The sequence below is a fragment of the Leptosomus discolor genome, chromosome 4, assembly GCF_034619465.1.
Source record: "Leptosomus discolor isolate bLepDis1 chromosome 4, bLepDis1.hap2, whole genome shotgun sequence".
Taxonomy (NCBI): domain Eukaryota; kingdom Metazoa; phylum Chordata; class Aves; order Leptosomiformes; family Leptosomidae; genus Leptosomus; species Leptosomus discolor.
Window position 1 is genome coordinate 57369595 of NC_141394.1, and position 26498 is coordinate 57396092.

Consider the following 26498-nt stretch of genomic DNA (forward strand, 5'->3'; position numbering starts at 1 on the left):
GTGCAAGCAGTGTTGATTATGGCACTATAATGAGCCTGTAACATCATGGTTTTGTGCTAAGTAATGCACAGAGCAACTGTGAAGAGTTTAAAATTTAAGTATTAAAGAGGATGTAAGAGTGGACAAGTGACACATAGGGTGAATATTGGCAAAGGTCAGATGACCAGAATGAGCAGAGACCAAAGTCACAGCCTCCTATTTTAGCAGTCTCAAGTAGCATTTAAAGACCCATCTTGCACAAATGCCCAGGGGAATGAGACATCTAGGAAGGACAGGAGAAGCCCTTCCTATTATTAAGCTCAAGAGAAAGAGAATGGAAGAGAGGCCCTCCAACTTGGTGAGGAAGTAGTCCTGGAAATTTGACTTACTGGAGCTACGGGGTAATATACAGCAGCAGGAAATGATTAAGCAGAAGATCAAGGTAACCATCATGTTCAGTAAGCTCAAAGGTGTTAGAAGTGAAAGGCACACCAGACAGCATATAGACAGGTCGATCCTATGAAATGATAGGAACAGTGACCAGAAAGAGCCATAACAAAAAGGTAAGTTAGGAAGACACTAAAAAAAGGAAAAAAAATAAGACAAAGCCATGAAGGGATGATTTCCAGGAACCGTCACCATACCATAAATACTCTTTTTTTTTCTGGGGGAGAGAATGTGCTGGCTAGGTTACAAGGTGCAGAGATGCAGCCCTGTGAATACATTGCTCCCTACTAGGCTGTCTACTCCATCGCTGCAGTGCTCCACTACATTCAGCATGAAGTCATGGCCACCACCCACCAAGACAGAGCAACAGAGTGCTTACCCAGCAACTTCATCAGGGATGCAGTCCTGTACTAAAAGACAAGGACAGTCACTAACAAAGCCCTCAGCTGAGCAATGTCTCAATACACTGTCATGGCCTACAGAGTCAATTTGCTTACTATTAGAGAATGCAAGACAGATCTCAAAAGCATCCCTGCCCTGGAGCTCCACCGAAACAAACTAACCCAGTTTATTTATATTTACAAAATGAGTATGCTCATCTTCAGTTAAGCTGCTTTCCCAATAATCAGCACACTCATGAAAAACACCATGATAAAGAAAATCCACATGAAAAACCTGTCCATCACTTTTGCAACTTTTTTCCACTCAATTCCTTTGGCCCGGTTTGCTTTATGGTCTCAAATACAATTAGCAATATACTCGATATTTTTAGTTAGCATTTTGTAACAGGAACAGCAATTAACAGTTTCCCTAACGTTTTCACCATGAACTCCATAGCTTTTATTCAAATTTCCATTGAGCTTCTCCTTGAGATCACTTCTTACCTCTTTGAGCCTCCTCTGACACCCATCATCCCCCTCTAACTTATTTTCTTTTTCCTTCTCTCTTTTCGGACTTGTGCAATTTTCACCCACATCATAAACAAAAAATATTTTTGACATGTAGTCCAAAATAACCACCCTGGCCCATTGTGGAACAGGCTTTGCTTCTGAGCCACAGTGATGGAGATTCATTACAATGATCGTCAATGCAGTGGAAGCTGTGATCATGGTCATCGTTGCTATGTAATACTTTCCTGGAACACAAACCAAAATCATTAAAAATGCTACCCTAATAAAACAATTCAATGCAGAAATAACAATGTGACAACATAGTGCTAAACAAACACAAGTGAAACCAATTTGTAATACCTCCATTCTCTCTACTTAGATCACAATTTACCATTTTAAAACAATGATTAAAGCCGTTAAAGTAAAACTTCATACTGGCACGCCTTTATCAGACAAGTGACTATTGTATTAACATGGTAAACATCTGCGACCCAAAACATCAATTTCTCAAAATACACCCATTTAGAATGCAGTTTAAAAATGTTTATCAGGACACTTGCTGATGTCTGCAAAATCCCAGTGTTGAGGGCTTCATGTAGCACATTGGAAATCCCACTTCCTGATGTATTAACAAAAGTGATAACACTTTGTTGGTGCTATTGACACACCCCACACCAGCAGATGGATGCCTTCACATCCACACAGCCCAGTGAATATTCAGACCTCACTGGTATCCACAACTAGTGTACCAACAGCTAAGAGGCCAGGCACAGAGCTGAAGGGTGGCTCCGTTGCCTGTTGAGATTTTTTGTCTGGATTATCTTCAGACTCTGCAAATTTTAGCATGGCTGGTCCAAACAAGGACAAAGCTCGTTCTGGCCAGGAACAGATTACAAATACAGGGAATACAAGCTATGCTCCTCAGCCACTGCTTCTCACACCTAAAGTTCACAGCTGACCAACTAATCTACTTTGGCTTGCGCCTTATGCAAAGAGGCACCTCCCAGCCCTGCTCTGCTGCTGTGCAGCCTCTGCAGGAAAAGCAAGGGCTGCCATCCATGACACAGGATGCATCCCAGACAAGCGTGATGTGATCCCGCTTTTGAAAGGGGTCAGAAAGGATGGTGAGGGAGAATGAGGGAACAGAGAAAGCAGACTGAAGCTAGGTCCTGGCTCCTTAATTTAGACAATGTGATAGGAGGGTAGGGAAGGTAGTGCAGTACAGCAAGCCCAAGATCATTCTTAGGCAGGAATAGTTGCTTCTGGTGTGGGAAATACATTCAACAGTCCTATTCATCAACCAGTGTTTTGTCTCAGTTAAGCCACACATTTTTTTCTATATACAGTAATAATAAGACTAAAAATAATGAGATCTGCATTATCTTAAAGCTGGAAGACAGTGTGGAAGCAACTGTGTTCCTAGTCCTCCAGAAATCCCACCAGGGCAGCCTTGTGCCTCAAGGGCAGATCAACCAGGAGCAGGAGGAGGGTCCTGGCAGATGGCAGAAGGGACAGTGCTGAACACCACCCTTTCACATCAGCTCTTCTGAACTCAGACGTAAATTAAAATTCAGCGTAATGGATTGCCAGGCATTACAATTCAATGTATCAATTGTCAAATATTTAGTCAACCCTGAGTGTCCCAGCCAGGCTATCCAACCATCTGTACCTGACAGAAACATACCTTGGAACAGTCTGACCTTGTACTTACAGCTCTTGCTTACACTTCATACATTGGTTCTAAAATTATTTCCTATTACTACCTTTATTACATGACATGTTAAAATAATTCTAAATGTCTAACTATATTTAATAAATACAAAATAGCTAGCTCATAATTTAAAATAAACACAAAATAACCTTAAAAAGCTGCAGCATACCTGTACAAATTCCATGCAGATTTTAAGTATTTCACTACGTTTTAATAAATGTTTATCTTCCCAGAAGCCACAAGTTCTATATGGTTTCCCTGACATACAGCTCTGCTATAAACCATGTTTAAAGACAAAGCATGTAAAGCTCACCTATCAAAGGTATGTTTTCAGAGGGAGGCATGATCTCTGCAACCATCAGCTGGAACACAGTCAAAGCAAGAAGAACTGTAACACCCAAAGACACTTTTTCCCCAGAGTCTGCAGGGAGATAGAATCCCAGTGGGGCCAGGAAAGAGATCAAAATGCAAGGAAGTAACAGATTAAATATGTAGAAAGATGACTTCCTTTTCAAAATCAGTGTGAAGGTCACATCTGGATAAGGCTCAGAACAGCAGCCGTAAGTGATGACATTCTTAACCGCTGGCATACCATGAATCTCCCATTCCACATCTTCTACAAAGTCAGAGAGGTCACCAGCGTCAAGAGAATTGATGAGGTCTACCTGATTACCATTATAGGTCCAGGACCCAAATGTAAGGTTGCACTGCTGGCTGTCAAAAGGAAAATAAGATACATCCACTACACATGAGCTCTTTGTGATAGCAGGTGCATCCCAAGTGATTTTTCCATCATATCTCAACACAACATTAGTATTCACTGGTTCCGAAAAGTCATCATCAGCCCTAAAAGACAGAAAAGTGACAGTCAGGACTAACAGGCAACAACCTAGAATGTGAGCCAGGGAAGGGAAGGCACTGGAGAAGACCCTCGCTTCACAACATTAAAAGCATATTTATATTTATACTGAATTTTAGTAGGAACTTACTACTACCTATTATTTACAAGTACCAGTGCCTATTAATGCCAAACATCAGTGCTGTTAAATTACGTTATATTTGTCAGCCATAGCTTCTTTAAACTTGACCTCAAACAGGATACAGTAGGGTAAGAATCCATTCAAAGATGAAAATAATTTTCTGGTCACTACTGGCCTGGGAGAGCAGACAAGGAGTGCAGCCTTCATACACCACCTTTTTGCAGACAATCTTACAGAGCTCTTCAGCAGCCTAAGGAGAAAGCACTTCAGACTGCCAGAGTATTCAATTTCCAGGGCAAAAAAAAAAAAAGTCAGAACAGCTTTGCTGTGTAGCATAATCAATTGCCAATTCCTGTCTATGTCTTTATTACAAAATATTTAGATGATCAACAACAAATGTTAAGACAACAAACATAACCCTTGCTAAGGTAAGGTAAAGTGATGAAAGTTCAGACTCTGTGTCAATTCCTCCTTCAACCCCCTCCCTCCCTCAGACAAATGTTCAAGCTGATTTTCTCCAGCCGCACTCACTTGTTATATAGGACAATATCTGGTCTCCAAACCAAATTGCTTGGAATCCTGATAGAATCCAACCCATCATATTTATCTTTGTCCCATTTGAGGTATGCATCATACCAGCTTTGTCGAATCCATAAGTAAGCTGACAAAATTTGGTTCCTTTCATCCTGCACAAAAATGTAGAAATATTTCTAGCTGAAGGTGACAAAAATCACATTTTAGATGCAGAATGCATTTGTTGAATAGCTTTAAAATAGTGCCCAAATCAGGCCAGAATACTGACAGGCCACAGGAGTACTTCTCAGACATGTACAAATGCCCATACACTGTACAGGGGCTTCATTTATTTGAGCTTTCTCTTGTCCAAACCTTCTTCCCTCTGCACCCTCCCTACATTTCACCATAAATGTCTAAAGCTCCCAGTATCTTAAGAATTTCCTTTTGCAAGCTTCAGAATATCAAACAGCTAACAGATTCTGTCTAACAAATTCTCTGAAAGCTTAGCAAGGCCTCAAAGTTGTAATTCAGAAGTCACAAAAGTGATTTTCCATCCTCTTTCCAGGCACATTTTCTTTTGCCTTAAAAGTATATCTGGCTGAACGAAATTTATGAAAAAGTTACTGAAGGCTAAAATAGGGAGTTTATGTAGAAGTGAATGGCATCTTAGAAAAAGCATTTGCTCTTTGTGTTTAAAACTCAGCAAAAGTTGCCTGGAGGGTGCAATACCAACGCCTAACTACACGAGGAGTCTTAACAATTCAGCAGCTCTAAGCTTGCAGACTTTTAATGGAAGTCTTCATGTTGCAACCAGATAAGAATCTACAAAGAACTGGAGAACACAACCCTTGTGAAGGAGCATTACTTGGAAGTTGTCACAACAAAATGCAGGTTGCTTTTCCTACTCTAAGCTAAAGGTTTACAGCTAGTACATTTCTGCACATCTTTAAGAAAAGAGAACTGTACTCTTACTCACCATGTCTTTAATTTGGGACAATGTGATCTGAAGGGTGACATTCAGTACTTTATCTGTGTCTTCCACTGGTCTTAGAGCATTTGAGTAATCTTCAAACAGTTCATTAAACAGCATGTGAGCATATTTTCCTTTGGCTGATTCTACAGCTAGATAACATAATTTGTTCAATACATCAGATTAAGCACTGAGCAGTATCAGAAGACATCCTTTCTACAGCTTCAAGCAGTATTTGCTGTAACTATATCATTCATATACTGTAAAATATAATTTAGTGCAGAAACAGAGGTAAAACTGATGAAGCTATTCAAATAAAGACAGCAGTCACCTGCAGAAAAAGAACAGCTAACTCTAGCTTTTCACACCCACTGAAAAAAACTCTGCATAAGGGGATTCCTGTATTTTTTTTTGAAGGTAAATATAATTTATTTACAGATCTTTCATAGACAAGAGATTACTGACTTACAGGCACACATCTGCCAAGCTAAAATTAGAAGCAAAGTCTGAAGTCAAACCTTCTCCCAGGCTAAGAATTTGTGATATCTCCCTAAACGCAGCACTGACAGAGTAATTTCTGAAAGTAGCATGACTCCAACTACCACCTGGAAAAAGTCTGAGCTGCTTTTCTTCACAAATTGGTAATTGAATGGTGTACGAACACAACCTCGCACTGATGTCTTCCAAACCTGTATTTAGAGATGCTTCTTGCTGTCCAGACTTAGTCACTAAGGATAATTCACTGAAACTTTAGGGTTTAAAAGACACTTTTTCTGTTCCAGACAGTTTTGTGCATCACAGTTTCTGTAGGCAGTCTCTGTATTACCTTTAGACAGATTCACGCATTTCTGCAAGCAAAGGGCAAGGACAGTAACACTCAAGACTTGCGCAAATGCCAGCTGGCACTAAATATGAAGCAAGTGCTTTGGAGTACATCACTAGTGACTCACGGTGACTTCCTGGACTAATAAGAGTTCAAAGCAAGCCTTCCCAATTAAAAAGAAATACTAACAAATTAAAGCTTCATAAAGAGCATTTAAGTTCTGGCTGCACATGATCATTCATTTTGTCTATGCATCTGTGAGACAGTAAAATGAAACAGATTAAAGACTTCTGGAGCTCAACCATGTAAGACTCATCAGGACACCAGCCCCTATTCGAGTAAAATAAACCTCAATGCAACATTTAGCTATCAAGCAGTATTCTCACCTTGAAGCATCACTGCCGTAAACAGCAACCAGAGAGAGATGGAAAAGGAGGACAGGCTATTTCTCTTCATTTCTGGACCTTAAATAAAACTGTTCACTTAAGGGAACAAAAATTTTTACCACCATCCAAAACTAACAAATGAAAAAAAGCAAGTTGCACAGCAACATAAGGATGCTGAGGCACTGATGAGCTGATAGAAGCAACTCTGTCCTCCCTCAGCAGCTGTCAGTCCTAGAGCCATAGATGGTCTCTGTCCCTGCCACCACCTGGGGCTCTGACAAACCCTCCCTCTCTCTGTAACCCGAGAGCTGCCTGCTCTGAAGCTAGCACTGAGGCAGAAGACAAACGGATGGGATATCAGCAGGAAAACTATATTACATTGCATTTTTTACTACAAATGTAAAATTTTGACCAGTTTATGAAGAACTCTTTCACATTTCTTTGGTGGGCCACATTTTAATGCCCCCATGTTCAGCAATAGCTTACTCAGAACCAGTTCTGTGGAACCTGTGGACCCTCACAAAAGTGATCTGCCTCAGTACTTTAATTGGTATAGTCACCCTGTACATCACACATCCAATGTCACACAGCCAAAAAAAAACCCCAAACTTCAGACTACCTACTCCCATCATAGCAAAACAATGTTCTCATCTACAAAATTGGTGCCACATGGAAGACACGCAGCTACACCAGAGTCAGACAACACAGGCAATATTTGAAGCAGCCCAATATCACTGTGCAACAAGAACTTCCACTGGCAGAGACAACTCTGAGACTCCTACTCAGCACAGTAAGTCAGGAGAAGGAGCAAAACTGCAGATACAATACCATTTCCCAGTACAGTATAGGTGAACTTGACAAGATTTTACAAAGAATTAGAGTTATCGGACAGCTCTTGCATTTAGCCAGAAGACTTACAGGAGTGAAGTATTGATATGAAACAATACCACACCTGGCCTCCCATCTATCCCAATGGTCAGAACTTCGTTACCTCCGCCTATATTACTCACGTTGCCAAGTCTCCTAGTACTGCAGACATTTTCTAAGAAGTTTCTCACAGACAAGAGGAGATGGCTTCCTCCTTTCCATAGTCCAATCCATCCCTCCTGATATCCTGCAGTGCATTTTGCAATTCTTTTAGAACAGGTAACAGGAAAGAGTCACTAAAATAGAAAGGTGAAAATATAGAATGCACTACCAGCAAAAAGAATTGGTCCAGAATAGCTCTGATCCACACATATATAATATAAAATAGTCTTGCTTTATTCTTGCGTAGTCTTTTGGCTAGAAGGAAGCTGATCCCTCTATACACATCATTTCTACACAGTAGCACTCAGAACTCACTGGCTAATGTTTGTGCTTTCATGGGGGTCTATAAATGAATGACATTTGTGGCCAGGTTTAATAGGTAAGCAATAAATAATTTCAGTCAAAGCACCTGTAGTGGAATCCATCTCCAAGTTACTTCACTTGCTGAATTGTCAAAGGGGAAAAAAGCAGAGAACAGTTTAGAAGTTAAAAAGGTCAGAGCAGTCCATAGGCAATATGTAATAATCTGCTTTTTCTGTGGAAGAAGGTATATGCTGTTAGAGACAACAAAAGTCAGAGACAAAAGATGAAATATTTTTTGATACAGTCAAATCAGTGCATTCTCAGGGGATACCTTGAGCCTACAGAACACTGCCATTATGTCAGCAAGCAGCTACTGCTTTGCTCTCTTACTGTAATTACAAGAGTGACCAGGGTACTGCTTGAAGTATGCTACTATAAATACTACTGGAATCAAGACTAAGCTTGCTTTGTCACAGGCATGAGACAATCTTGTGACCTGTTACACCATCAATACATATCTGCCAAGTAGCACAGACTGATGTGCTATAATTTGCATTAGATCAAGTATATTAAAGAGCCCTGCACCTTTGTTGTAATGACATCTTGCAAGGAGACTGCAGGTTCTCAAAAGACAAAAGCAAGAAGCATGTGTTGTCTACACAATTTATTCTTGTACATGCATATATTCCATGTTATTCATTATAAACTTTCAAAGAGATGGATCATAGCCTCTCAGTTATGATGTACCGTGTTTCCAGCCATCAACTACATCCAACAGTTGCCACATATTGGACTTATAGACAGGCAATCATGGGCACAGATATACAAGAACACACTTGTTATGTTTGAGATGCTTCTTTGATTACACAGTGGTTGTGAACAAACTGAAATACATCCAAAAGCCTTTTCAATATTAAAGATACAAGAAATTCAATTATCTTCATAGGCCAAACATTCGTTCACAAGAAATCTGATCTGTAATTTTGATCAAAACATCCCTAATTTAGAAGTCTTATGTGAAGAGAAAGTCTTAAAATTAATCATTGTTCACTGATCTAAGATACATCTACAAAACCATACTTCCTTGGAATATAGTTTTAAAGCATAATCTATGGCAATACTACTCCCAAATCAAACATCTCATTTAACATTTGAATGGACCTTAAATTTATACTTAAATAGTTCCCTATTTCTACAGTAATAAGTTCTACTACAAAGTCAGGAATTAACATGAAGTACAACGCAGCTTACAAAGATAATTTAGGAAGAGTCACAGGTGTTTGGAAGTTAGAATCAAGCCATTAACGTTTCCCAGAACTAGACTTGTCCCAGCAAAATTCAGTTGCCTTGTTAGAGTGCATCTGCCAGCAGATGGCCCTGTTAGCCAGCCTACTGATCTACCCAGTTATTCAAGACTATTTTTGTTTATCGCACAAAAAAAAAAAAATCACATCACATTTTAATCTACTCAGATTAATTTCTGTGATTATTTGCCTTACATTTGATACAAGACAAGCAGAGACAAGAGAGATTTTTAGAGAAAAATGATAAGCAGAAGGAACAAAACCACTTAGAGGCTGAATCGGGCTCTTGGGTCTGCCTACCATACATGAGACCAGTCACAAGAGGGTTTCAGGGTGAGCGAATATACATCAACAACTATAAAATACAAAACCATATTTAGAGCACAGGCTGCTTCTGCTGATGCAGAGCACGGTTAAGGCCCATGGCACAATATCCAACTCTGCATCCACATATTTTGTTCAGCCATTTGACTTTGTGAGAATGCATATGGGCTATTAACAGAGCAGAACATTGTGTTCGTGCCTACATTCAAGTGGGACAAGAGTGTACCATTGGTGCACTGAGCTTGTACAACACTCAGATGACATGTAATTTTTTATGGTTCTAGACAAATACACATGCTGTCATCAAGACATCAGAAAAATCTGAATTCAGTGTACTGCCGTTTAAGGGAAGTTTGACTTTGCATGCACTTTAAGGACAGACTGAAGGAGAGATGACATGGGAGGGATCTTTCACATTAAAACTTCCAACTTTAGATATTTATCTTAGTAAAACTATAAGCAAAGCAAGAAAAAAGTGTAAAACCATATTTAAAATTTTCTTCTTTCAATTAAACAAACTTTTCCTCTCCCTGCCTAAAATAATAATTTGCTCCTGAGGCTGAGGTTTTGACATGTACATTCTCAGAGGTTTTTTTAATGGATTCTTACCATTTTTTGCATAAAAAAGCATTAAGAGCTTTTAAGCCTCCAACTGGAAAAGCTACAGATACTGTATTATCGCAGGCCTTAAGGCCGTCTGTACCATTTATAATCCATCCCTTCATCAGAGAACAATAAAGAACAGATTGGTTTCTAAGCGCAGTTTGTAAGAAGCGTCTCACAGTCTGCTTTACTTGCCTTCCTGCCAATTTTTCTCCCCAGAAGCTGTTGCCTTCACATTCTTTGCAGCATTTGCTACAGAATATTATCTTGTGATGGGGTCAAGCAGCACACTAACTCTTCAGAGTCAGACTTCTGTCCTTAGACTAACTGAAGTCTTAACAGCACGGGTAACAACAGCTCTTCTTGCCAGTAGAATAGCCACACTGTGCCTGCTCTGGAGAAGGAGAATACAGCACTTCATTTAGATGCAGCATGTTTCTCTCCGCCTCATTTTTTCTCACCCACCTACTGCCTCCTTCTTCCTTCTCTCTAAAAATCCCCTACCACCTGAAACCAGCACACTCATTCATATTTTCTTCCACCCTGTTGTGCACATGGAAGGTAGGAAATACATTAGGAGGTATTCACAATGTCAGGTCATGAGAACGTAGAATATTAGCCACATTTTCCAGAGATGGGAAATCCTAATTTGCACATTACAGTCATGAGTTTTTCTGACTAGAAATTTTATTTGGGTCCACTTACACAGGCAGCTCTGCTGACCACCTACCAGCACCTGAAGCAGAGAAACCTTTTGCCCCTAGAAGCCTTGTACTATTGAATGTGATCTAAAATGCAGCATGTTCATCCTTTTTCACGAGAATGCTTGCAAGCTGACTGGTATTATCTGTCCTTGAGAAGCATTCAGTATCTGGGCAGGGTTAAGAACAAAGCTATTTTATAATTTTAGCTATCAGAAAGTTATTTTATATACAGTTCTCTCACTGGGATCATTTCCAGCTTTGTACCACGCCTTTGAATGGCTGATCACAGGATCTGTGCTCTACACAAAGACAGCCTCTGGGCCTAGACACTGTTCCAGATCACAGGTTTGCTCTGTCAGCCTGATGCTCCAGAACAAACTGGATTAGAGAACTATTTCTACCTTGTAACAAGGATGCAGACAGACTCAAGCATCTTCCTCTTTGTGATCACTCTTGAGCTGTGGAAGACAGCACACTACCTCAGCTTTTGGACGTACAGGGAAGCCCCCACAGCTACCACTGCAGGCTGAAAACAACCAAGTTCCCCAGAAAGCAATTCCTTCCACTTGCGTGTACATCACAAAAAAATGAGATTAAAGCAGTATCTGAAGAAGAAAGACTGAAAGGCAATAGTTTAGACACTATCTCAAAACTAAAGTTTCGCTCTCTCTGAAATTCAAAGACGGGTAGGAACATCATTTTAAAACAGTACCAAAACTCATCGTGTTCACAAGGGTATCTCCATAGAGGGTCTAGCATCTCCGAAAACATCTGCTTTCCTGATAATTTCACATCCACGTAACACGGAATATGGTACATCTGAACTTCTGTGTTCTTATCCGAGTGCCTCAGAGTTTAAGTGTTCCCTACAAAGAGCTAAGACCAATGCTGTGCGCTAATACAGTGCAGCTGGCTGAAAAGGCAGGATGCCAAAAGATATATTGTAAAATTTGGCATTATCTAGTTGTTTCTGCTCCATCTAACCACACAGAACAATCTACCCAGGTGATTACACCATGTTCCCCAAATTTAGAGGAAGAAAACAAATACTGCTTTACTCAGAGTGCAAAATACCCACCTAGGCAAACCTCTCGAGCGATTTTTTTCTAAACCAATTAAACTCATTTCTAAGCTTACAAATATTGCAGTACTGACCACTTAAAAGTATCAGAGCAGTTATGTTAAAGTAAGCAGAAGAAGTAGTCATGGTGATAAAGACTTCCAGGTACCTAAAGAGCACTTTGGGGATGTTTCAGGTAACAAATCAATGGAACCCCTCAACCTTTCAGGCTGTCTTTTGCTAGCTACTTCCTATCCAGGTGCCAGTGGCAGGCAAGGAAAAAAAAAAAAAAAGCATGGGAGATGCAATTGCTTGCATTTGCAGATTGTCTCAAAGTCTCCTCAGCACTTTTTATAGAACAAATAATTCTCTGTATATATACAACTAAAAAGAAAACCCCAAGAGATTTAAAGGCATATGCCCATTTATCCTTAGCTTTCCAGACTCGGGTCTTTGCTATCAAAAGTCACCAATTGCTGCAGTCAGACTAACGGGGCATGCTTTCATTCTACAAGCAAGAGCAAGAAGTACTCATGGATCCTGGGGTGAAACCTGACAACTATCTGACTTAGTCATGCCTAATACCTTTTCAGAAGATATGGAAAGAAGCCATTTCTTGCAAATTTCCTCCATTTCAAGAACATAAATGAACTCTGAGGTACATTTTCAACAACAAATATTTTAGCTGTGTAAGGACCACGCTTGATACTTGATTAATTAGTATCATAGTAATGGGTAACATTATTTCTGTCATACTAAGAAATATGTATTTGATATAAGCATCACAATCATAATAGAATCAAATGCATACCAACCAAGTGTACGAAGAATGGTTTGTGTTCTTTAATAAAAAATACAACTAATCACTTCCCTGTTATTCCTGAAAAGAGTCCAATTACTTAAATTTAACAATTATAAATTGTATAAATTGCAAGAGCTCAGGCTTCCACATAAATAATGATTGACCAGCACCTCCACATAATACAGTGAATTCTCACAGCAGACAGTGATCAGTAGTACAAGAGCAATTTAGCTCTTTCTGGAGTCAGTATGCTTAGCCTTTCACCTTTAACATGATAAAAATGTGTGAAATTGTTAATTAAAATTGTAAGAGAGAATTGTGATTTGAAATAATTCCCCATTTTGCTTCTTAAAGTAAATACCCTTCCTGCATCCTTTTCTATTCAGGATCTTTAAAACAGTTAAATGGGAAAATCTTGCAAATATTAATTTGTTAGAGATAACCATTTTAGGATTCCGAGCTGATGAGATGTGAAACTTTAACATTCAGGAGAAAATGAGTCTCATTTACTTACCAACTGTCTCAGTTTTATTTGCCACGTAAAAGGAGACCTACAGATCCAAGAAGTAATTATAGATCAAGGACTGCATTTGTAACCCTGTTATCTGAAAATATGCCAGCCTTTTGAAACAGGGCTTTTAAAAAAGCTAATTATCTCCGTGATAGCTGTTCCTTAAAAACAAATTTCTCTTCTCAATGCTGGGATCAGAAGTCAGTGAAGTTGACAACTATAGTTGATTCTTCACCATCTCTCCAGTTACTTCATAGATTTTACTTCCACTTGGAAGGGGTACAAGACCCCAATCTCTGGCTACAGTCACAGAATGTAGGTAGAAATAAGAATATCAGTATGTTTTTCCTCTGCTTCATGTATCACAGACATAGAAATTACAGATAAGGCAGATAGACATCTATTTTCCCTGTATTGTAGTACAATCATCATGGTATTTATTTGCCAAATTCCAGGTTCCCCAGAAGACAGACTTACCTCTAAGCTTTAAAAACAGCACATATATTAAAGATACTACTATTAATACAGCCATTCCTGTCTTAGTAGAACATCCATTTACACTCTAAAAATATTTGCAAGGCTTTCTTGCCTTACCATTTGGGAAGCACAATTTATTGCTGAAATCAATTAAATGGGAGAGTCCTAGCAGTGTGTTAAATGGCCAGGCATATCCACCAAGCTGCTTTTGTACTGTGTTCATTTTCATACCTCCCAGGTCTGCAATGCTGGTGCAGCTGCTTTGATCTACTTGTACAGAGGGCTAAAGACAGGGAGATCACTTACTGTCACAGGTAAAACAGACTCAACTTGCAAAAAAAAAAAATTTATTGCCAATTAAAATACTTGGGTACTGGGAAACAAAAATATGAACTGGGCAGCCCCTTGCCTCTTCCTACAGAGGCCACCCCTGAAGTCCCCCATCCCCCCACTGTCAAAACTGTGCCACATACAGCAAATACACAGACCTTTCCCAGCAAGACAACAGACAGCACTAGAAGTTGACATGCATGGGTACAGCGTAAGCCAGCAAGCAGACGCATCACATACACAGGGGACAGCACAAATCCATCAAAGCTTCCACAGAACAGAAAGCAGTTCCTTACGCAGGTATCTTCCAAGTGTCTGCTCAGCCTAACCAGCAGCAGCAGCTGGTGGGCACCTCAGGATAAGTTCCTGGGCAGATGCTACATTTGCATCACCTTAGCTCTATTTACAATTAGATTTCACACACAGAAACAGAAATTACGACACAAACAAGCATTTCTAGTGAACAAAGCCGCAAAACTAAGGCAGCTTTTAGCTGAACCGCAGTTAAAACAAAGATCTCTGATATGGATGCAACCACAGAAGTCTTGCTGCACTGCAGTTAATTCCCACAGTGAAAACAACGCCACTCTCATAGTAAAGAGTAGCAGATTGGTGCTGCCCTACATAGACAGTGTTAATTTCTACTAATCAGAAGTCTCAGAAATCATGGCTAATTATCTACATGGAGATCAAGCCAGCATTAAATTTCAGCTAGCTCCCACACTTCTGTAGCCCATAGTTTTGTTAGAAAAGGGCATAGGGCAGAGTAAGATACAAAACTAGCCCACTAAGCAATAACCATGGTCCAGGTTAGGAGCAATGGTAGCAAAAATAAGGGTGATCAAAAGGCTTAGTCCTCTAGCAGACAACTGTGGTGAGCATCTGACTCACCAACTCCCTTCCCAGTCCAGCCATATGTTGAAAAATATATTCCACCACATGCTATCAAAGTACTACAAATGCTATAATAATTACATTAGAAGTTCTCAAGACATTGTACTTTATGATTACGGTTGAAAACACCTCAATTTTTAAAAGTAACTTTAAATCCAGGCAAAAAGCACAGGTTGAATTAAGGACAGCAAGTATCACATCCTAAGGAAATCATTAACTGTTAAGTGAACTATGTGCTGGTTTTGTTATTTAAAATACTGATTAGGTTAATTATGCTCAGAGGGAATTGGGTCTAGAGGATTAAAGGAAACATTTTCAGAGGCAGAGTTTGCTGAATAGAAAAGCTGCTATCCCCCATTTAAACAGTACAAGATATCACTTTGAACATCTTATGATTATCAACATTTTAAAAAGCTAGTCCTTTGGTGTCTGTTATTGGCCTAATAATGTAGCTTGTATTTCCCTTTTGACCATAGTGACATGTTAAAAAGTGTACAGCTGCACCAGAAGATACGGTTTAACTACCAACTGTTTTACAATGATTACCTTAAAGTCTCAAGAGTTTTCTTTAAAAACTTCAAAGTCAGGTTTGAGAGCAATGAATGACAAAACTACAATTTCATCTGGCTAAAGAGCAACAATATTACTAGTAGGCAGAGACTGGTTTTAAAAAGGAAACATTTATTAACTCACACCATACAAAATAAAACCTCTTGTAGACTTCCTCTGTCAAGACAGACAAGGTCCATACCCAGCAGGTTTGACACTCCCCCACCCTTAACAGTACAGACAGCACAAGCAGCAACTGTGACTGAACTTCAGAGATCACCCCACTGCGAGGTAGAAAAGTCATTACAGGTGTTAATACTAAATTACTGCCAAACACTAGAAACTATGCAGTTGAAAGCTGACTCTACAGACAGAAGCTAATTCATTAGCTTCTATTTTCCCATTGGTCTCCACAGCTATGATCTCTCCGGGATCATACAGGGCCACCTTGCCAGGCGAGTGACATCTTCCCCAGGATACCCGCAGCGCGCAGCAGTGACAGCAGTCCCCAGCCAGAAGGAATGCACGCCATACTGCTCCGGGCAGAGCCCCAGCAGCCGCAGGGCCCAGCGGAGGACAGTCAGGAACTCCCTCCTGGTTACAACCCTGTTATCGGAGCGAAGGAAGAGCGGCCCTTCCAGCTGCGAACGAACTGTCACATAGCTCCGGAGGGCCAGAACAGGGCACACCCATGGCTCTCCAGACAGCCCAAGGCTGATGACATGTCTCTCCTGACCCACAGGAGAGTTACGAAGACGAAACACCACTCTCCTCTCCATCAGCTGGAGGTCACTCAAGTACAGCAGCTCAGGCTGCAGTACATCATGGTGCCTCGCCACCATCTCTCCTACTCGAAATGCTCCAAAAAAAGCTACAGTAAATAATGCACGAAACAGCAAGCATTCATAATGAGTTACGCATACAGACTCCAGAGCTCCTAAGAGAGATCGCAACACCTCAATCGTTATAGGCAAATATTCATCCCTTAGGATGCCCACTCGACGTTTCAACCCCATCACCATGCAACGGGTTATAGGATCTTCCAGAGGATCAGGGTTACCAGTCAATTTTGATAAATAAGACAGTGCCGCCACATACACCAGTGTCTTTGATGATAAATAATGAGATTCCATAGACAAAAACCCTCTAATTTGCTCCTCTGGAATTGGCCAGGCTGCAGGCATTCCCATGCTTTTCCTAAAAACAAGGAACTTCTTCAGTCCTTTGAGGCAGGCTTGCCAAAGCCTACTATCCCCAGAGCACTCCAACAACGACAAAGTCTTCAGAGGCCAATGTCCCAAGGAATGTTTCGCAGTGCGGCTAAACTCCCTTCCTACAAAAGAGGATACACATTAGCACATGCTGACAACAGGCACAAGCATGCCACTTGAATGGCAATAACAGAATTCCTCAGTGCAATACATCCATAGACAATATTCTGCTAGTTTATTTGATTAAAGACCATTCACACATAGCTACACCCAGAGCTGTTAAAGAGCTGAGCTATCTTTCAAATGAGAAAGTACAAGCAACACACCAGGCCCATTTCAGGCACTAGATCTGATAACGCTCTGGGAATTTACAGGTTTGTGCATCAGTAACAGAGAAGACAAGCAAAACAATTTTAAACCGAAGCCTTCCGGGTGTGGCTTACAGAATTTACAACTGCAAAGGGCACACAGCACACTCCTGCCAGAAGGCAGCGTATTTCTTAGTCCAGGAAGGGGAACTCCCTCAAGGCCTCCCTCCAAAAGCTCCAGCCCCATACAAGAACTCGAGCAAAATCAAGAAAAGGCTCCGCGGTGGGAGCCGCGGCCACCAGCGATCCGCTCGCCCCCCGGCCAGAGCCAGAAGCCAGCCCCCAGCCACTTGTGCTGGCAGCCCCCACCACAGCGCACAGCCCGCACTTACCAGCCGCCGCCGCGCCGCGCTCCCCGCACTGCTGGGGGCCGCCTGGGTGCGCCACCGCTGCGGTCCCACACGATGCTCCTCGGCTGTGATGCGAGAAGGTGGCTGGTTGCCCTTGTCCAGCAAGGGCCAGCTCTAGCCACTCCATGCCCGGCTCCTGAGACAGCAGCGCCAGCATTTCCCAGAATGGCGTGGCAGGAGGCCCACCCGGAGCGCGGACACTGCAGGACATGGCAGGAGGATGAGGATAGCGCTCACCGGCCCAACACCGCACGAAGACTCACACAACCGCCCTCCACGGGCCCTTTTATAGCCGCGGGGGCCGCAACGCCCTCCTCCGATTGGGTGCTCGGAGCAGCGCCGGCGATCCGGCGCTCAGCCATTGGTTGCCCGCCCGATGCGGCCCCGCGCTCGGCCTGGCCGGGCCGGGCCCCTCCCAGCGCGGCGGCCGGAGGGGAGCGGCGGCGGGTGTGAAGCGGTCGTTAGCGGGGGGCCGCGGCGCGAGAAGAGGGTGCGGAGCCGGGCGGGACTGCGAACGGAAGGGCGTGAGGCTCACAGGCCCTTCGCACGCTGCCTTCTGCCGAATATCTTACTAATACGGTTAAAAGGAGAGGGGAGCGCTTGTGTTACCTGCCCCTTGCTCTCCTGGGCTTTCCGAGGTGCGCTGACTCCGCTCCCAGTTACTCATCAGCCATCCCTCGCTGTTCGTTACCGACAGCGCACCTGGGTGGGAGACCCGGCCTGGCCTCCCTTTGAACAAAGCTGTGCAGGGACCTCGGCAGCCCCCGTCCCCGGGAGCTTTCTCTCCCTCAGAGGTGACCGTTACTGCTGGCCCCGCACCGCGCCCTCACCTCTGCCCGCTGCGGGTCATCTCGCTTTAGTGACGAAGTGCCGCAGGCTTGAGGTGGGGGAGAAGGAACACGAGCAGCGCCCAGAAGGGTGAAGGGACGGCGGAGGCGCACCCTCCCTCACCGCCGGCTCCTCCTTAGCCCCCCGTTGCGGAACAAACGCAGTGAAATCCCACCCGCCCTAAAAGGACGGCGGGACCCCGCTGGGCCGGCCCGCAGCCCCGGCTCCGTCCCTCAGGCCCAGGCGCCGTCCCTCAGGCCCAGGCGCCGGGCGGGGCGGGCCGCAGAGCCACGCGGCCCGTTCCGCGATTGGATAAGAGAGGGCGAGGGCGGACAGAGGACGCTCCGATTGGTTAGAAGTAGAGGCCAGGCTATAAAAGAGAGGCACGGAGGCACCGTGCAGGAGTTGCGCTTTCTACTGCTGGCTGAAGGGTCGCTATTTTATTGGCCATGCAGAGTGGAGGGGTCGAGCCGTCCGCCGTCCCTTCACCCTTCTGGGCGCTGCTGGCGCTACTGCGGCGAGAGCCCGGCATGGGGTGGCTGCCGCGTGGTCTCAGGGGTTGTGCCGGATCGTGGGGTGCCAGTGGAGCAGAGGCTGGCAGTGGGGAAGGAGCTGGTGAGTGTGGGCTGTGGGGGAGTTGGCCGGCTGGCTGTGTGGTGGGGGAGGTGGGCAAAGGCTTGGCAAGCTCTTCCATGAGGTCTAACCCCAGTGCTGGAAGACTTCTGGGTCCTCAGTAGTAGGCTTTGGCATTCCTAACCTCTTGTGCCCATTGGTGGAGGTCTGTGGTTGCAGAAACCTTGCAGTAGTGTGCTGGATCTGTCACCAGGCTTGAGGTGTTGCTTTAAAAAGAAAAATCACTCTGTTTTTATGGCTTTTGAGAATATAATCCTTCTGGTGTGTAGATGAGAGCCATAAGAATGTATGGGACAGCCTTTTCTCAGAGAAGTTCAAGCAAAAGCTGAAATGTGCTGGAAGGGAAGAAACATCTGCTTTACTGTCAGTGAGACCACCTTGTTTACTGTTGCTGATGTGGATTTCTTTCAGCAGATGAACTCAGCCAGGTTCCTGAGAAGCATCCCTTGGGCCCTTGGCCCCTGAATGCTTTGCTGTTACTGGAGGACTCTGGAGATAGCCACTTATGGAAGGTCTACCACGAGGGCCTGAAGAATTTCCTTTTCTTTAGAGAAGGCATGGCTCTGTCTGCAGTGTGGCCAATTCCAGTGGATCAAGTGAGAGAGTTCTTGGTCATCATGGTGTCCCAGAGTCTGCCTCCCACAAAAATAATAATGTATATGGAAGGACTGTCCTTCATCTCCAGAATGGTAGATCATCCTGATCCTCTTCAAGATCCTGTTATCTGTCATATGATATCAAGGTTGAAACATAGGACTGGTCCTTCAAATAATAGACGCACTCCTGTAACTATTGAAGTCTTAAGATCTCTACTGGGGACTCTGGAATCTGTGTGTAGCTCTCCTTATGAGTGTGTATTGTTCCGTGCCATGTTTACTGTAGCTTTTTTTGGTGCACTCCGTATAGAAGAGATGGTGCTAAATCACCAAAATGTAGCACAGCCAGAGCTCCTGTACTTGAGTGACCTCTGGCTGACTGAAGGGAATGCTAACCTTTGTTTGCATATATCTCATATGGGTCAAGAGAGGTATTTGATCCAACTGAGATTATCTAAAGAGATGTGGGTATGTCCTGTTGAAGCTCTCCGAACCTATGCAGCAGCACGGCCGCAAGGAGAAGGCCCTCTCTTTGTGCACTCAGACAGTGTGGCTGTAACAAAGAGGGAGTTCCTAAGTGTCTTCCGCCGTGCTCTTGGTCTCGCTGGACTTCCTCCAAACCAGTATGGTGAGCATTCCTTCTGGCTGGGGACCGTTGTAACAGCACTATCTCATGGGTATTCTGATGAAGCTGTTAACAGAATAGCGAGGTGGTGGTGGAGATCCTAAAGAAGACATAGTTCCATCTATCTGTTAGGCTTCCATAGTAAGGGGGATCTTCTGCAATGCAGAAATTATACTTTATACAAAATAAAGTTTGAGTGCTCTGTAAAGTTACAGAGAAGGGGTGTAACTAGTATGAGATGGCTTTTCCCACCTGGGATGGCTTTGAGAATGGAGTGTCATGGTTTTAAAACTGCTGTGATGTGTGGGTCAGTGTGCACACTATTCGGCCTGTTTGTTCTAATTGTATTTTGACCTTCTGTGACCTTATATTAAACTGCACTTTCTTTCAAGAACTTCTCTAGTCTTTGTGTTATGCCCTAGTCAAAAGCTGTTCATCACAGTGGTGACAAGTTAATGTGATACAAGTGTGCATCCTTTTTACTGTCTAATGTAATGAGAAGTACAGCTAGCTGATGGTTGGTGATTGGGCACTGTGAGTGTGGAGGGAATTTAGCTGCCAACTGAATGTGACATCAGCAGGGAAGCTGACTCTGTTGTCCTAAGTTGCAGTTGCACAGCAGCTACATACAACCTCAGCTGTCTCCTTACCTATAGAAGCCTTCCCCTTGACAATTCTTGGCATCCTTTGCTGATTCCCTCTTCAAACGATGTATCAAACCTGGATACTAACCGAAAATAGCCTTTAATTGAAATGTGGCTAACACATCAAAGATGACTCTGCTCAGTTCAAAGGATCCTTTGTAGCAGAGAAGGTAAGTTAAGAGACAGCTAACACCAATAGCCCTCATTCTGTAATGGGAGCACTTGTTAAAGAAAGACTCCTAATACAGATTAAATAGTGTCTGAGAAGCAGGATCATAAGAAGGTTGAGCGTCACTTTTCATAATGAGGGTGTTTGAAGAAATGGAGCCCCCTGTAGTGCATCATGCCAGCGTGTTCGGGAGCTACCTAGGTGACAACTAGGTGTACAGAAAACAGCCAGCATCATACTGCGCTTTTCAATACCCAATCTAGTTTCCAAGAGGATCTTTAGTTGCAGAAAGTTCTTGCTCTGCTCTCCATTTGGAGCACACTGCAAAGACAGACAACAATCCATTAATTCCCTGGCCTACATTTGGTAGCTTTTACAGCTTTACTGCAAGCTGTTGCAGAATGGTGACACTGGATCCTGGTCATCTTTGTCATATTCATGACTATTAAGTGGTATGTCGGAGTGGCTAGAATTCTCTCTGTGACTGCAAGGTAATGGGTTTAGTTAAAATACCCACACGAAAAGTGTGCCAGAGGAAGTGGAGATCTTAGGCTGGGCGATGAGACAGAAGGAAGAGTTTGTGTCACCAGCCTTGGTTATTCAGGGGATGCAGGGAAAAGGCTTGCTTGAGGAGTGAGGGGGAAAGACTTTGGTTTATTGTGAGAATGCAAGGGGGTTCTCTGATTCACAAGTGTCTTACTCAAGAGGGAAAAGGCATTTGTTAAGGAAGGAGAAGCAGGATTCTGCTTTGTGCATGATGGTAGGGATGGAATGGACTGCACAGGCCCAAGTGCTTGTGGGCATGACTGCTCAGCCTTATGCTGTGTGATCACACGTGGAGTCCTGGACTGCTCTTTCATCCCAAAACTGAGGGGCTGGCATGTGGCAATGACAGGTTGGAGGACTTGTTTTACTGTCCCTTGTGCTACCAGAAAAGCACTGGTGTACATCACAGAAGCATAGCAGGCTGCAGTAACCACAGTAGTGTGGGGAACAGCAACCTTGAGGCTGTCCTCAGCTGTGCAGTTGAAAATTCATTCCATCCCTACCCAGCACATCTCTGTGTGAACTGGTGATCTTTCCAAGGCTGTGAGAAGAGTGCTTTCAGCTAAAATGATGGTAAGTGCTCTTATTTTACTGCTCCTCAATTTTCTGAGAGGGAAGGGGATGCTGACCTGTCTCAGACAGAAACCAGGGTATTTATGGTAGTAAGAGTGACAGCTTCACACTAAGAATCTCAAAGATTGAAATGTGCTGTCTTTTCATATTGATGTAATTGCAGTTCACCTAAGAGATGGGACAAGAAAGGATGTAGAGCTCGCTATAGCCAACTCAAAGTCAGGAAGGCTTCTCTGGGTGTCCCCAGTGGTAATCTCCATGATGCCAAGCAAGCAGGGAAGAATGGCATGGGGAAAGAACAGCATGGAGGAGGAACTCACAAAAATCAGCCGAATGGCAATGTGCAGAGCTGCTGTCCCGCAATGATTCCTCGTCCACTCTGTAAGCAGTTCCAAATGTGGACAGTCAGTTTTCATCCAACAGGGAGAAGAGCTCCTGGAAAAATTCTTAAGGCTGTGCTGCACATACAGGTTCACAAGCCTTTTCTCAGCAGCAGTACTAGCTTACTGTAAGCCCTTTCTCATCCACCACTGTTGATTCCCCTCTGTGCCATCTCCCTCAGCTAGTACACTTTGCTCAGCTAAACCTGAAGCAAGTACAGAAACAAACATAGATTAAAAATAATCAGATTAACTTTGTCGTGTAGATCTACAAAAAGCTGCGCTGGCTGAGCTGAGGCCAAGTAAGAAAATGGCATGGGTTGGTTCTCCTGCCAAAAAGTTTTCATCAAATTACACTCTAAAAACACTTCTGTGAAGTAGTCTTCCTGCGGCATTATCTTCCTACAGTGCAACCACCTATATTTTTAATTGCTGCGTATCCTGAGGCTAAGTTACTGCAGCAACAACTCCCGTATAACAAAACCAGGCAAGGGAAAGGAAATTACAACCGTTTAACTGATGTGTTGTTAAAACTTACAAGGAGCTTTCCTGCCAGGTTGCTACGCCTTGTGCACATCATAGGATTGAAGCTTTGCATCACAGCATTAGAAAGTACTGTAATTCATTGGGCGCAACAGCACTGAAATGCAGCCACTTCCTAATGAAGGGGAATCAATTGACAACTTAAAACAGCCAAATTTAACCTTGTTTTACCCTAATGCTGTGACCAGATACATGCAGACATATACTTTGCTGATAGAGACTTGTTTCTTCTTTCCAGGCTCAGTCTGTAGCAGCGCGGGGCAAAATCATATCTAAACATGATCCTCAAAAAGTCAAGGTAAACTAATGTAAAGACTGGAAGTAGCACACAAACTCCTTAGGAAGATCAAGCCTTAGACACCATATCCTACAAGTTTGCACTTGAAGAGTTCAGACCTTGAAATTATTAAAGCCTTTTGTGTTATTTCACACATGCATTCTGCATTGAGTATTTATAAAGATATCTAATACTCTTTAGCCGCAAATTCCAACAGCGTTATGTAGGCTGGACCCCAATGTCCAGTACAAACCACTCATTTAGATTTACTCAGCTCTTTACTAGCTGGCATGTTCCTAGAATTATAGAATGGTTTGGGCTGGAAGGGACCTTAAAGATCATCTAGTTCCAACCCCCCCTGCCATGGGCAGGGACATCTTCCACCAGACCAGGTTGCTCAAAGCCCCGTCTAACCCGGTCTTGAACACTCCCAGGGAGGGGGCAGCCACAGCTTCTCTGGGCAACTTGTGTCAGTGTCTCACCACCCTCACAGGAAAGAATATCTAATCTAAATCTACCCTCTTTCAATTTTACTCCTTGTCCTACCAATACACTCCCTGAGAAAGAGTCCTTCCCCACCTTTCCTGTAGGCCCCATTAAAGTAGTGGAAGTCCACTAGAAGGTCGTCTCAGAGCCTTCTCTTCTCCAGGCTGAACAACCCGACTTTCTCAGCCTGTCCTCATAGGAGAGGTGCTCCAGCCCCCTGATCATCTTTGTGGCCCTGATCTGGACCTGCTCCAACAGCTCCATGTCTTTTTTACGCTGGGGGCCCCAGAGCTGGACGCAGTACTGCAGGTGGGGTCTCACCAGAGCGGAGCAGAGGGGGAGAATCTCCTCCCTCGACCTGCTGGCCACGCTTCTTTTGGTGCAGCCCAGGATGTGACTGGCTTTCTGGGCTGTGAGCGCTCATTGCTGGGTCATACTCAGTTTTTCATCCACCAGCACCCCCAAGTCCTTCTCCCCAGGGCTGCTCTCAATCCACTCATCGCCCAGCCTGTATTTGTGCTTGGGATTGCCCCAACCCAGGTGCAGGACCTTGCACTTGGCCTTGTTGAACTTCATGAAGTTTGCATGAGGCCACCTCTCCAGCCTGTCACAGTCCCTCTGGATGGCCTCCCTTCCCTCCAGTGTGTTGACCTCACCACACAGCTTGGTGTCACCAGCAAACTTGCTGAGGGTGCACTCAATTCCACTGTCTGTGTTGCTGACAAAAATGTTAAACAGTATCGGTCCTAATACTGACCCCTGAGGAACTCCACTCGTCACCAATCTCCACTCAGACATCGAGCCATTGACCATGACTCTTTGAGTGAAACCATCTAGACAATTCCTGATCCACCGAGTTGTCCATCCACTAAATCCACATCTCTCCACGGTTCAGAGACAAGGATGTCATGTGGAACAGTGTCCTCATTGTTGCCCTCATTCCTTCAGAAACTCAGATTCACTTTAAGACTAGGTTCAACTCAGAACCAAGGTTTGCATCTCAGCTTGGCTTTCACAGCCGCATGCTGTAGCATTAGCTGCCTGGTCACTTCATGGTACACCCCATTCTCTCACCTGCAGTTGCTCAGCAGCATGAGCTCTCACGTCCTCACACTACAGGCATGTTGTGCAGTTTGTTTGTTACTAACTATTGGAATGGAAGTCTTTAGGGGGTTAAACTTCATAGAGGATCTTACTGAAAATGCACTGTTGTTGGTTATGCAATAGAATGAACCAGCAGATGCACTATTAGTGACCAGTATACCCTGTGCATGATGCCTGAGGGAAATTTAACAATAAGGTGAACTTCCACAAGCATGGGAGGAACAGCAGCAATGCATGTCATTCGTAGAGCTCTAGCAACCCACTCAAGCATCTTGTTCCTGCTACAGTGTCTCCTCAAACTCTGAATATATGGACATGGCTGTCTTTCTGCCACTGAGGTCACATTAGTGTCAGGACATTTTCTATTGGCTTTTTTTTCCTTTTTTCTTTTTCTTTTTCTTTTTCTTTTTTTTTTTTTTTTATTAAAGACATTCTTTATTCAATGGATATTTAAGTTTTAACCTTCAGCTGATCCCTTGTCTTTCCATGCCTGGACATGAGATGGTTGCCAAAGGCTAGCTCTTCCACAAGCATTTCTGGCCCTCACCACGTAGTTCACAAAGTGGGTTCTGCAAGTGCCCAGACTGCACCCTTTGGCAGCTTCACAGAAGCCCACCTACTACAAACCAAAGTGCTAAAAGACATTTAGGAGACAGATCCACTGTGTCCCAAGAGCTGCCCTGCACTGAGTGCTGCTCACAACAAGCAGCAGTGTGAGCTGTTCAGGATATGGTAGCTTATAAGCCGACGCCATCCACCTGCCTCAGGCACGCTCAGCCCTCAGAGCCATCGCTTTCTGCAAGACTTGCTAACTGCAGTCACCCCTACAGACTAGGTGTGAGACCCAGTGGTAACGCGTAGCGCTCCAGACCTTGCTACAGCCACACAGATCACCTGCTGCTTTCACTGTAAGCAAGGAGCCGGTGGGATCAGTGCCCTGCAGACCAATATCCATCTGTGCATTCACCCATGTGTTCATCCATGCATTTGTTCTTCCACGCATCTGCCCAGGGGAGTGTGTAGATGACATTTGGAGGGTTAAGAGCTGTCAGACCCAGCTGGGCTTGCAAGACTCAGGGGATGGCGTTCATGGGCCACAGGTATTGTCCCCACCAGGGTCCCCAGTGCTAGAACTTAGATCTGCTTATTGGACAAAGACTATGCATGGAAAATGTACTAGATTTAGGCAGCTTGCCAAAGACTGCCTGTACTTTTACTGGGTCCGTTTTAGGAAAGTTTAAAAGAGGCAGGATGACTTTTTCCTAGATCTTGAGATTTAAATGTGCCCCAGCTTGGCAAGCCATCAGTTAGTTGGAGGAGAAATGCTGACAAGTGGGGCACAAGCAATGAATCCTGTGCAGCGGGTAGCTGCTGAAAGGAGGAGGAGGCAAAAACGTTTAACCGCTTGTCCGATCAGGCATTACAGGCTGCCCCTCCTCTGCGGGCTGCACTTCGCTAGGCACGGGTGCAGGGTTTGCATGTTCCTGCGCTCCCTGCTGTGACCTGCCCTGGGCTTTTGTCATGCAAACCACATGTCAAAGAGTTCAGAGGGGACAGCAACAGCCAACTGCTC

The 26498-nt window shown here is 43.8% G+C and overlaps 3 protein-coding genes across 3 annotated transcripts; 1 reads left to right on the top strand and 2 right to left on the bottom strand.

The window, feature by feature from the left end:
- Positions 1–1031: 1031 nt before the first annotated feature.
- CHRNA9 (cholinergic receptor nicotinic alpha 9 subunit) lies at positions 1032–5628 on the bottom strand. Its single transcript, XM_009947439.2, is given in 4 exon segments — positions 1032–1561; positions 3341–3873; positions 4539–4693; positions 5500–5628. Coding segments are annotated over 4 exon segments (1332 nt in total). The 5' UTR covers positions 5614–5628.
- A 10380-nt stretch (positions 5629–16008) lies between these two features.
- Positions 16009–17732, bottom strand: LOC147415677 (uncharacterized). The gene is made up of 2 exons (XM_086464821.1): positions 17575–17732; positions 16009–16921 (listed from the first exon to the last, which is right to left on the bottom strand). Exons 1-2 carry the CDS (start codon positions 17730–17732, stop codon positions 16009–16011), a joined length of 1071 nt encoding a protein of 356 aa, XP_086320947.1.
- A 1066-nt stretch (positions 17733–18798) lies between these two features.
- Positions 18799–20307, top strand: LOC147415678 (uncharacterized). The gene is made up of 2 exons (XM_086464822.1): positions 18799–18964; positions 19397–20307. The coding sequence occupies exons 1-2, from the start codon at positions 18799–18801 to the stop codon at positions 20305–20307; spliced, it is 1077 nt and encodes a 358-aa protein (XP_086320948.1).
- The last annotated feature ends 6191 nt before the right edge of the window (positions 20308–26498 follow it).